Raw genomic sequence first — 13,217 nt, 5'->3', positions numbered from 1 at the left:
TTTTTTATTTTATCTAAAGTTTCAGATTCAGTACTGAATGACCATTTTATACTGAAACAGTAACAGCAGGAAAACAATAATAATAACAACAAAAAATAGAGATGGCTGTGAAAAAAAAATCACATTTATATATACACACATCGTTAACAATTTTCTAAAACTTTGCTCTGGCAAGAATATGTCCACATTTGGAGGCAGGTTATTATAAGCCCGAGGAAGCCAGTAGAAAAGAGACTGCTGTAGAAGTGAGAGCCTTATAGTGGGATTGTGAAAGAACTTTATGTTGAGGGTTGACCGTATGGGGCCTTGAAGATGACATTTGTTGAACAGGAATTCAGATTTAAATTTGCCATTCATGATTCTGTGCAAAAATTTCATGTCTGCTAATTTGCAACGATTGTGTGGTGGTTGGATATTCAAGACACACATAATATCTGTTTTATGGAGGTGCCTCAGAGAAGGTATTCTGTGGTGAGCAATGGCAAGGAAAATGTTGAGGACAGAATCAATCTGGGAGATAAGGGATTTGTAAAATATGCAGATGGATGATTGGTTTTGGATTTCAGTGAATTTGTACACAACACTGAGAAGATGCAGTGTTCTTTTAGTAGTGTTTCTAATCTGCTCATTAAAGTTTAGCTTTTCGTCGATGATAACTCCAAGATCTTTTTGAGAGCAAACTTTTTAGATGGGATTGTTTTCAAGACTAGCACAACTGAGTTTGTTCCTTTTAGGGAGTTGGTGAGGCAGGAGCACTTCAGAGGGCTCAATTCAAATTTCCACGGATGACACTGCACAAGTAGTTCTGTAAGAGCTTGCTGTAAGATTAAACCATTCTGTTCTGATGAGATTTCTGTGAAGAGTTTACAGTCATGGGCAAACAGAAGTATATTTATATAGAGAGAGGACAGTCTGTCGGGGCAGATCATCCATGTAAAGAAGGAACAAAAGTGGGACCTTGGGGGACTCCAGACAAAACAGGAAGAAAGCTGGAAGAGTTGCCAGCAAGGATAACACGCTTGTAGTAAGGATAGAAATTTCCCATGGATGTTAAAACTGGATTGTAATTTATAAAGAAGGAGATTATGATTTATTTTATCGAAGGCTTTTGAAATGTCCAAATATACAATGTAAAGCTGGGAATTATTTGAAATTGATTAGTAGCATGCGAAAATAGTACTGAAAGATTGGTCAAGCAAATGCTGCCTGGAAGGAAACCAATCAGTATTTATACGAGGGGATGTGAACTTTAGGAACCTGTCTTGGACTATTTTCTCACAGACAATACAGAGAGGTGACAAAAGAGAGATTGGTCTGTAAGATTTTGTGGAACTCTTGTCTCCAGATTTATAGATTGGTACAATATTGGCACACTTCAACAAATCTGGAAACATACCTGTATAAGAGGCACAGAGGGTGAGGCAAGGAGTTAGTAGTTTTAAGAAGAAAAATCGTTGGTATTCCATCTGGGGCTAAGGACCGGTGCAACGGCAAAGAGAGATTTTACTTCTTCAGGAGAGGTTTTAATTAAATAGTGTGTAAACTGACAGGCTTGACTTGAGGAAAAGGTTTACTGACTTTGCAGATTTTTGAATATTTTTACAAAATTCTAGGGCGGCGTCAATACCACTTTCAAGGGATATAAACATCCTTACATACAATGTGAACTGTCGATGTTTGCAAATTTTAATAATTAATAGTTGTTCAAAAAATTCATTAATATTAATATGAATTAATATTATGCCAGAATTTACTTTAAAATATCCAAGAATTATGTCAGAATATTAAAATAGCTCTTTTAATCTCAAAATCTGTTTTTCACACAAAACTGGTGCAAATAAATGAAAATTTTAATTTTGCATAATTTCCAGGATATTTAGAGTCAGTGAGTGTCATGTGGCATTTTTGTGGGCTCAAAAAATAGCCAAACTCCAGAAATATATACTAGATCCGGCCTATAAAATTCACTGACTTTTGCACTTTTTTCCATGATTTCGAAGACATTAGGACCCCTGGTAATTCTGTTTGAAGTCATCACATGGACATTTTTATCCTAACCACAAGCAACTATACCGCGTGAGGCACCTAAAAGTACCACCTGAAATAGCGAAGAAACCAGAAACAGTAGCGATGTGAGGTTTGCGGGAAATAATAATATCAAATGGGGCTCGTAAATCGGAGGTATGGGGTGGGTCGAAAAATATGGAGCAAAGTCATATTTTTTTTAAATGGAACTATATACAATAACATGCATAATATAAAAGAGCACACGCAGAGAAACACAACGCCGTTGGTCTCATGCATCTACTGCACATACGAACGAAGATACGGCCATGTGAAAATATGTAAACAAACTAACAAGTGGCCCACTTGACCGTCAGTACCACGGCATGTAAGACTTCTCAGGTGCCTGACAGAACTGCCTTTACGCAGAGCAAGTTTTGATAGCAGGTCCACGAGATCGTGTTAGTTCATAGCAAGCAGTCGTAGTGGTAAGAGCGAAGATTATGGTGTTCACAAACATAGAAAAAGCGGACATCATCCTGATTTAAGGGGAATGCCAAAAGAATGCCTCAGAAGCCTACCGTGTGTACGCAGAGAGATATCCGGACAGACGACAGCCATCTCGACGTCTGTTTGGTAAGTTATTTATTAAATTAAGAGACACCGGAAGTGTAACACCACGAGCACGTGTGCAGAACAAGCCAACTACAGGTGAGGCAGGTGCAACAAATGTTCTCGCCGCTGTTGCTGTGAATCCGCATGTTAGCTCCCGTGAAATTACCAGGGATGCTGGGATGAGTCAGCGAAGTGTATTGCGCATTCTGCATACACACAAGTTTCACTCATATCATATCTCCCTCCATCAGGAACTTCACGGGAATGATTTTGTGGACCGTGTTCGGTTTTGCACATGGATGTTACGACACAACACACCCGATTAGTCACGTATCCTCTTCACTGATGAGGCAACTTTTACCAATCATGGAAATGTCAACCTAAGGAACATGCACTATTGGTCGGTGACAAATCCACATTGGCTTCGCCAAGTGGAACGCCAGCGCCCATGGAGTGTGAACGTGTGGTGTGGTATAGTGGGTGAACATCTCATTGGCCCTTTTCTTATACAAGGGACACTGAATGCTGACCGATACATACAGTTTTTACAACATGAACTGCCTGTACTATTGGAGGACATACCACTTCAGACAAGGAGGGATATGTGGTACCAACATGACGGGTGCCCAGCTCACAGTGCAAGACGCGCTACAGCATGTGTGGAAAATACATTTCCAAATCGTTGGATTGGACGTGGAGGGCCTGTCAAATGGCCGGCTCGTTCCCCAGATTTGACACCGTTAGACTTTTTCCTGTGGGGAAAGCTGAAGGACATTGTCTACCGGGATGTGCCAACAACTCCAGAGGATATGCAACACCGCATTACTGCGGCCTGTAGGGACATTCCCTATGAGATGCTACATTCTGTGCAACGATCTTTGCGTGGGTGCCTCGTTGCCTGTATCGCAGCTGACGGCCACCACTTTGAACACACACTTTGACAGGTTTTCGCTTCTTACGCAGTGGTTCTTCGACATACTGTCATGGACATTTTCATTATGCTGTAACACTATCAAATACATGGTGCTGACGATGTCTACTGTATTTTTTCTTCCTTTAACACGTTCTGTCTTCATCTTGTCCAATGGCTTCCGACATCTCATACTTGTACATGCCATGGTACTGACGGTCACGTGGGCCACTTGTTAGTTTGTTTACATATTTTCACATGGCCATATCTTCATTCCTATGTGCAGTAGATGCATGAGACCAACGGCGTTGTGTTTCTCTGCGTGTGCTCTTTTATATTATGCATGTTATTGTATATAGTTCCATTTAAAAAAATATGACTTTGCTCCAGATGCCCCATTTGTCGATATTTTTCGACCCACCCCATACCTCCGATTTACGAGCCCCATTTGATATTATTATTTCCCGCAAACCTCACATCGCTATTGTTTCTGGTTTCTTCGCTATTTCAGGTGGTACTTTTACGTGCCTCACGCAGTATAACGTAAGCTGTTAATTTTTGCTTACCTTTCTTTGAGATTCCTCTACTTTGATTCTTAGTTCATTCCTTGTAGCCGAATCAGAAGACTTGAAAACACCTGTAGACTGCAAGAAAAAAACTGATTATGTAATACACAATGTAATAATACAAAAGAAGCAAATGAGCTCTCAGAATTTACTAAATACATATACAAAATTATGTATGAACCTTACTTTCTGGAATTAGAATAGAAACGAACACACCAAGACTTTTGTTAAAAAATATTGATTGATTGCATTGGTATTTTTAAGTCCACTTTATGCACAGTAAGCCAAATCGGGACTGGACCTACAGTTTAAAGTGGGAACCGAACAACTATATGCCTCCAGCAGGTATCAAACCTGGGACCCCTTGATTACAAGGCAACGATGATACCACTGCACCATCGGGGAGGCCCTTTTTGTTAAGAATGAGAATTAATCTGATTTTTTAGATGCATTTCCATCTGGTAGATGTGCATAGTGATGCAAATCTCACTTTAAAGTGTAGGTCCTATTTTGATTACCCTATCTGTGCAAAAAGTACACTTAAAATATTCTGATGCAAGAGAGGACGCATGGCCCTGGAATGTATACAGTTTTGTGACAAAGCAATTATGTTAACAAGAATACACATAATGTTATCACATATAGACTTGCATGATACAACTGCAAGATGTATTGTAACTTGGGCATACCATTAATATATTTTACATTTCAATTTAAAAATTTGGATCAATTTGCTGAACATTCTGACTCAAGTTACTGTCTACAGAAACAGAGAAAAGCTGTACACATAGTAGATTTTGAATCAAATAACCAGGAATTTGAAAAGGTTTCTACATATTATGTAGTAGATTTATTGTATATGACAGGCAATTATCTGCGAAGGACTGGCCCTCATGGCATTTGCATATTACCCATTATGGCATGTGTTGCAGTTTACATTAATTCCCATGATATTTGAACTTTTCAAAAGTGTCAGGCAACATTTCTTTGTACATCTCTAGATAATTGGATTCTAAAACCCCATCTGCAATTAATCAAGTAATAACTCTTAATATTTAAGTGCAATTTTCTACTAGTATGTAACATTCTCTATGGAAGTACTTACTGATTCGCCTTCGCCCCGTGCAGAATTAACGACAGACATCTCAGTCTTTGAATAACCAACGGAACCCTTTGATCCTTGAGGAGTTGACTGTGGACCCTGACTTGTAGGGATTTCTTGCTGGATTTGCGAGTTCTGGAAATATACATGTTACATCATAAACTTACAACTCACTTATATTTGATCTTATAAAAAAACTGCTATACAGTTCTCATGTTCTTTCACTTCCAATTTACCAACAATAGTCAAACAAATCATACACAATGGGAATGAGTTCTCAAGTGATGTAACAAAGCATCCAATATGCAGATTCCATTGTTCTATTGAGTTTGTGTTTTAAGTCCATTTTATGCACAGTAAATATGCAGATTCCAGGGGGTGGACTTAACCGATCAATTTATTACAGCCTATCAATAAATTAGCATTTTAAAAGTAAAACTGGGATTCTGTTTTTGAAAAAAATATTATCTGATATCCATATACAAATATAGAATGTATTTTTACTGCACACAAAACTAACATTTTATGAAGGCAGGACACTTAATCACTGCACAATATGTTTTTATTCTGTAGTAAAAATATCAACATTGACATAAAGAAGCATAACATAACCAAAATATGGCCCTGAAACCATTCCATTTAAATTTTTCATCGCTTATTGAAAGCTAATACTCAGAAACAGATTTCATAGCTTTGTCAGTAAATTAATAGTTATTACTAGGTATGGAAAAATGATAGAAAGAAATCACAAATTTCCAACCCTAACTAGAACTTAATTAATAATATAACATCCTGTTGAACACACACACACAAGTATTGTTTAAAGAAGGAACATATACTACATGAAAGTCACCCAATATAAAGTTAGCATGCAACACATATACAACTACAGAAAAAATATATTTTTAAAAGCAAAACTGGAAAAAAAATCTTTTTAAAAAACCAGGACAAAAATAAATGGGAGGAAAATACTACAAAAATAAAATGCAATATACTAAACAAGACGTTTATTTACATTCAACTGTGTCTTTGTGGACTGATGTGAAGAGCTATATGGAGTTCAATACTCACAGAGGAGTACGGGAGGGGTGATGCTGCAATGATATTTGAATTTTTGTTATTTAGCATAGCTTTTCTGCCACTTTTGGCTAATGACAGTGACGAGAATGAGTGATGATTAGATGAAATTGATGAAGTGACACTCACAAAGAACACGAATACCCAGGATGGGTATTTATTGTGAGATCAAAAGTCGACCACTTCACACACTCAACCACCGAGCCACCAATGCTGAAATGATGATACAGGTAAAATGCAAAGATCTCACACAAATATATACAAGGAACTGGACTTAAAAGACATGTTGTGGCTGGTTTTCCGATATACTTGGGAAAAAATGGAAGACATTCTTGTAAGATACAAAGAGAGTAATGCTCCTTTCATAATATGAACGATTAGGTGCCATAAAATTTACACACAAAGAAGTAAAAACATACAATAAGATATAATATTTTATACAGTACTGCAAGGAAGAGGTGGGGCAAAAAGGAAATTCCATGCCAAATGGTTAAACTACTTGAATTCAGCTATCACCTCTTGGTCCTCAAGCTCCTCCTCACTATGATCATACTTCTGCAACGTAACCAAGACACCCTCCAATTTTTGTTCGCTATCCCTCAAATCAAGGAGCATCTTCGACAGCTTATTATACTGAGCTGTATGGTGCTACAAAGAACACCAAAAGTTGTTGTAATTCAATGTATATCCAAAGGAAGATTACAACCAGCAACAATCTCTATGTTAAAGTGAAAATATTAAAACAGGTGCCTTGAAATACTAGTAATATGTTAATTAAAATAATAATAATAATAAACATTAAGAAGTCAATAAAACTAAACAAGGAAGAGAAAATTTAAAGTAATTTCCTTCTGCATAGAAATTCAGTGCAATACAATATGTGCCTTATTATACTTGACTCAGATAAATATGGAATGAAATATATACATAGAACAATAAAGTTTACATGTGTGTCAAGGACTACAAAAAACACACTCACAATCCCTCCCCCCACAAATGGTTTATTTTACTTCACTTTTCTGCCACTTTTGGCTAATCGCAAAGATGGGGATGAGTGATGATATGCTGCAATTGATGAATAGATGCTCACAACCATGGCCAGGCCAAACCGGAGATGTTATAACTACTCTGACACAGAGGACGGCAAGAGGGGTAACAAAATTTTCTCAACATTTTATATATCAGTTAATAATTTTAAATAGCCGTAATTTGATACAAAATTCTTCCACTTTGTTATTATGTTTATGAAAGCAGGATTCCCACTCATTTTGGCAAAACAAATACCCTGACTTTCCCAGATTTTCCAGCCAATTTAAAAACATATATCCAGACTATTCTATGTGTTAACATGGTAATAATCAAATTTTAGTTGTTACATAGGGATGGGACCGATTAATCGGGACTATCGGAATTGGCTGATATAGGCATATCGGTGTATCGGTATACATCTCGTTATATTACTTTTATTCTCCTTGTCTGGTAACACATTTTTTGCACAGTCTTCTTGTCTGGTAACTACCCGTCGTGGATGTCCTCCTTGTCGGGCACTTCTTGGACCCCAGGAACCCCCTCTACTTTTAGCACCTTTCATATTGTCCATCCTTGATGTAGATTGCTGGGGGGAAAATGTGCATGGACGTACTAAATCATTACATCTAAGATATATTGGTTAGATGATAAATATCCACATCAAGTGAACACAAATAAAAATAAGTTCACGTCAACTGCAGAAACCAAGCCCACTGGGAGGAGAAGCAAGAATTATTTGCTCTCCAAAAAACAAGTATTGGCCTGAGGATCCAGAAAGGTAATGGAATTGATCACTCTTCGACACTATGCATGGAAGAATGAGCAAGTTGTTAAGAATAGGAAATCTTTATATTTATGTATAATCTCAATATACCCAGCATGAAATTTGAAATAGTAAAGAAGAATGTAAATATAGAGAAGCCTCGTCATTCGCGAGCCAGTTGAGTAGTAACTGAGCGAGCAAGTAAGCAATGAATCAAATGGTAAATTCACCCAAAGGTTTATTTTTTAATTAAACTAAACATTTTCTGACATTCATACAATAATTACACTTCAGGAGAGGAGTCTATTGCTTGCCTTTAGCCAGTATATTACATCTATCCTTAAATGACACGACACAATTGCATGTTCATCATTCTTACCTCGTCATCAACGGTGAAAGTCATGTTGTCATGAGAAACCACAGCCATAGCCGACGTGGACCTAGAAAGAATGTGGTAGGAACTTGATTATAGACTAGATGTGTGTCATGTAACACGTGGATCGCACATAGAACATTTGTAATATGACATGAAAAACTTTTTGAGTTTTCAATCTGTGTGTGTAATCTCAGTCATTTATGTAGCCTATTATTACAATGAAATAAATAGACACTGAAATCGGGAACATCATTTTGACTTACGCTGTATTACTTTCTCTTGTCAGACAAATTTTTGTTGACAGATTTATTTTGTGTCCACTGCCATAATTAACTTGGTAACCTGTAGCTAACAGCTCAACTGCTTGGTGAGCTTTTGATTCATGTTGAATCCACCTAGGTGTGTTGCTGTGGCCAGTTCATATTGCTACTGGACAGGCACACACAATACAGAGTCATCCATTGAAGTGTAGACTGACTGCTGCGTTAGTTTTCGCACTTTCGGCAAGAGAGGCACTTGTGGCCGTTTATCATTATACAGTGTTGATAAATTTAAAAAGTTGAAATGTTTAGGGTGTACAGTTGATCATCAGACTCCAGAATTCACCACATTTATTACATGATTCATACATTTGAACACCTTTGTTTACCAAAATTGGATACTATAAAACCCTACTGTAAGGAAAACAAGTACTCTCAGACAGGGTTGTGAGCTTATGCATAAAAAAAGTTTTTTACATGACACACAAATTAATGCGTAAAATAAGTAAAAAAACGTAAAAAAATGTGTATTTTTTACGATGGTTATTGTTATGTATGGAAGTTGGTAGCGGCAGAAAACGTGCTCTTATATTGGAATTTTACAAACTTCCATATTCACATTATAATTAGCCTATGACAGTAATAAGCATGAAAAAGCAATTTGAAGCTACTAAAACTTTGAAATCCAATCGAAATAAATTGTCGTTAATCGTTATATTATGTTATAAGTACAAGGACTAGTGCAACACAGGTTTCTCAATTTACAATTTTAAAGAACAGTTCTATTTAAAAAAAAATGTTACTGAGGTAAGGGCATGTGGTGGCTGTATAAACAATCTTCAGAAAATAATGATTTTGTGCTGAAATATGTAAGAAAATTAAAGGTTAAAATGTAATATAATTAAATTTACAAAAGAAAATTAGGATGATTTCATCACAGATCGTACAGGTGCTGTCCACCGAGCATCACAGATTTTGCTAAAAATATATATATATGTAAAAGGGCCATATGACACATCCAAAAATAAAATATTTTCCGTTTCTGTTGATTTGTTACAGTGTTAAAAACTCCAAAGAAAGACACTATTTGATAAAAAGAAATTACAGAAGGGAAATAATGCAATTTTCAAACCACTACAAATCAAAATAAAAAAATGATAGAGACTTGTTTCCTTTATTTGAAAGCTTGTTCAAAGCACTTCCAAAACCTTATTAAGGAACATATTTATGAAACCCCTCTTCAAATCTGAAATTAATAATCAAAACACATTTTTTTTTCAAATAGTTTTGCTGTGATAATAGAATCTAGAAGCTGGACTAACTATTTGCAATGTCATTTCTGCACTAACTTCAACATTATGTAGAAAATTCCTTGTAAATAAGAAAGAAAAAAATATATTTTGACTCTTTCTCAGAAATCATTTTCTCAAAAACACCCATCTCAAAGTTTCTGAATATTGTACAATATAGTTTTTGGTTACTTTATTTGCAGGAGGTGCAACCAGACATTGCAATATTTTTGTGTGTACCCAGGGAGAAATTTTAAAAAAATATCCTGCATGTTCCATAATTTCTAGGGTGTTTACTGTAAAAAATGTTACAGTGGTAACACTGTTTCTATCTGATGCTTATCAGGAAACCTGTAGACATTAGTGGCTTCTGCCTATTCCCATGTGCACACCAAAATAAATCTGTAATGCAAATCATTATTATTATACTTATTCATTGCACTCTATCTCCTTCGAAACATCAAGTGTTCCCACGCTGCTTCACTAAGAGAGGTGGTGGAGAAGCATGTGATCAGTGATATCAACCTGCGTAGAGTGAGGCGCACTTGCACAATGTGAGTTTGTCTGCTCTGACGCTGTTTGCAGCAATCACGTAGAGGATGCTGATTGGGTCTTCTGGCGTGGCAATTTTGCATCATAAGGAAACCCCATGAACACAGCGGTCGGTGTGTTAGCAAATGCAGTGTTCCAAACCTATTCCATTCGAGACCGTGTGACGGAGTCGAGGGAACCCATACATCATTGCAAACTGAGGGATTCTTTTCTTAGAAAAGGGAAATTTCGATTGCACAGATTGTCCCTCTCATCCTGTTCCAAGCATGGCAGGGCAACTGAAAGCAAATGGCATTTTAAACATGTCTGATATTGCCTTTGCTTAGTGCATCTTGGCCAAAATAAACCGTCCCTGTGGCGCAGTAGGCAAATTACTAACCCTTCCAGAGGGAGCATACGATAATCAGTCAGCTGTTTTGCATTGTATGACTGTTACTGCATTGCAAAATTGTTTAGCGCTCCCAAAAGGTCGTTCCTGTTTCAGTGCAAAGTGTTTGATTTCATGATGAATAGGGAAACTGTACATAGTGAAAGAAGACTTAATATTTAACGTTGTTGAATTTTTGGAGGGAAGTTAGCTACAAAACCTACAGCAGGTTAATATGTGCAGGGCAGTGTGAATTGAGTGAGTACTGTAATTTTCTTTAAGATTTATTATTCTCTTGATTTTGCTTGATTTGCTTGGTTCGATCAGTCTGTCATTAGAAATAAACAACAGCTACATAGATTACTACTAATTTCCTCCATGTTGTAGTTGGATCGGCTTCTTTGGTGTACACCAATGTTATTATTCTCCTTGATCATTAATATCAGTGGAGCGGGGGAGGAGGTCTTTAATAAATATTTTGCAAATCGACAATAGTATTGATATTATAGTATTAGTATGTTTTGAGGGATTTTGTCAGGTTATCGAATGCTGAATTACATATTGCACAAGAACATCGCTCTTCTCATGATTGGTTGGAAAATTTCAGAAATATTTGAAATTTGTAAAAATCCCTTTCAAAAAATCATGAAATATAACTCTGTCATAACCTCATTTTCAGTGAAAGGTAATCAAAACTTGGGTTGCCAATACATTTAGCATCATTATATACACAAAAATGGGGAGTGGTAGACTACACTTCATCTGGATGCGAGACTGAAGTCCACACCCATAGAGCCAGACCACCAGCCAGCCACCACTGCCTGTAGAGTATGTGACCTTTTTTTTTTTTTTGTTGCATGATCACATTCGTGTGATTTACCTTATTACGCAACACAAAACACCTCACAACTTCATTCCAGCTTTGAACAGCTGTTACGCTTCGCGTCTGTATATTGCTGATGACGTAATATGCCAGAAGTCTAAGCTAGAGGGCAGTGTGGTGCTCTCTGCACCGACCTTGCTGCTCCATGAAAATTTAGATTATTCCTTGGCTGTCAACAAGTGAATGGTGCAAGTCCTTGTTGCAAACTCTCTACAGTTACTACTCATTGAGGGGGGATAATCTGGGACAATTGATTGAACATAACAGACATGCATCGTTGGTTATGCATCCAGCTGAACGATTTCTACCACATGGGCATCAAAAGACTGGTGTCATGGTGGGACAAATGTATAAATGTGAATGGATGTTATGTGGAAAAGTAGAGTAATGTTCAACCTTCAAAATGTATATTTGAGTTTTTGTGAATACATTTCCATTTGACTGTAATAAATTTACTCAATTACTTTTTTTGATATCCCCTCGTATATTTACAAGGAAATCTACTCTCTTTTGAGAGGAGATAAATTAACCTTATAGTGAAAAATAATTAGAAATATAATATCAAAACAAAACTACCAATTGATTACTCATTTCCTCACACAAAAAATGTTCAAAGCTTCAGTAACTTTCATGTTTTCACGTATATGATAGTAATTTTTTCTTTGTTATGCAACATATTTAGTTTTCATATGAACAATATATCAAAATTAAGTTATCATATTTATATATAACGTGCCAAAACAGCAGGGGAAATAATGGAAATTAACTTTTGTTGCCAGGAATAATTGGCTCCCCGTTATCTCTGCACACTGTCATGTTACACCCTTCCCAACTTAATTTTTGTTAGCAATTTGTAAAGTTATGTTGTCATGCCATGGCTGGAATTAAAGTAATCAACCCCTCTTTTGCCCTCTCGTTCTTGCATGAAGTACAAAACAAGACTCGTCTTGCCTCGTCGTGTCGGATCCGGTGTACAACTGGCATTAATAGTATCAGCAATTTCTATATTGATATTTCTATCCATATTCATATCTCATATACACGGTCTGTCTCAAAAGTAATGAGACTAATTCTGGAAAAATATTTTTATTGAAATTAGCGTTGCTGCCACTCTTCGTAGCAGTGCAGGAAGTCTTGACCTGAGATGCCTTTCAGATCACTCATCGTGGCGTGGCTGCTTGGACATTTTCAATCATCCCAAAACTGTGTCTTTTCAGGCCGAATATGAGCCTTGGGAACAAAAAGAAGTCAGGGGGAGCCAGGACCAGGATGTATGATGGGTGTGGAAGCATTGCCACATTCTTGTTGGTCAGAAATTACCTCACTTGCAGAGATGAGAGAGATGGTGGATAGTCGTGGTGGAGAAACCAGGTGTCTGCATGTTCAAATCAATATAATGCACAACCAATTTTGGCAGCCCCAAC

At 36.9% G+C, this 13,217-nt stretch overlaps 1 protein-coding gene across 1 annotated transcript in view; it reads right to left on the bottom strand.

The window, feature by feature from the left end:
- LOC145986012 (uncharacterized) overlaps positions 1 to 6,914 on the bottom strand; it is a 51,241-nt gene extending 44,327 nt beyond the window's left edge. Inside the window, exons 1-3 of the mRNA XM_083120181.1 lie at positions 6,791 to 6,914; positions 5,201 to 5,332; positions 4,096 to 4,173 (exon numbers count right to left, since the gene is read on the bottom strand). Of these exons, the coding sequence (XP_082976307.1) occupies positions 4,096 to 4,173; positions 5,201 to 5,332; positions 6,791 to 6,889 (309 nt within the window). The 5' untranslated portion in view covers positions 6,890 to 6,914. The remainder of the gene's footprint in view (positions 1 to 4,095; positions 4,174 to 5,200; positions 5,333 to 6,790) is intronic.
- Between the last annotated feature and the right edge of the window lie 6,303 nt (positions 6,915 to 13,217).

The sequence above is a fragment of the Lepisma saccharinum genome, chromosome 3, assembly GCF_977018435.1.
Source record: "Lepisma saccharinum chromosome 3, izLepSacc3.1, whole genome shotgun sequence".
NCBI lineage: Eukaryota > Metazoa > Arthropoda > Insecta > Zygentoma > Lepismatidae > Lepisma > Lepisma saccharinum.
Note: the sequence above shows the minus strand (reverse complement) of the source record. Positions and strands in the feature narration are given on the sequence as shown.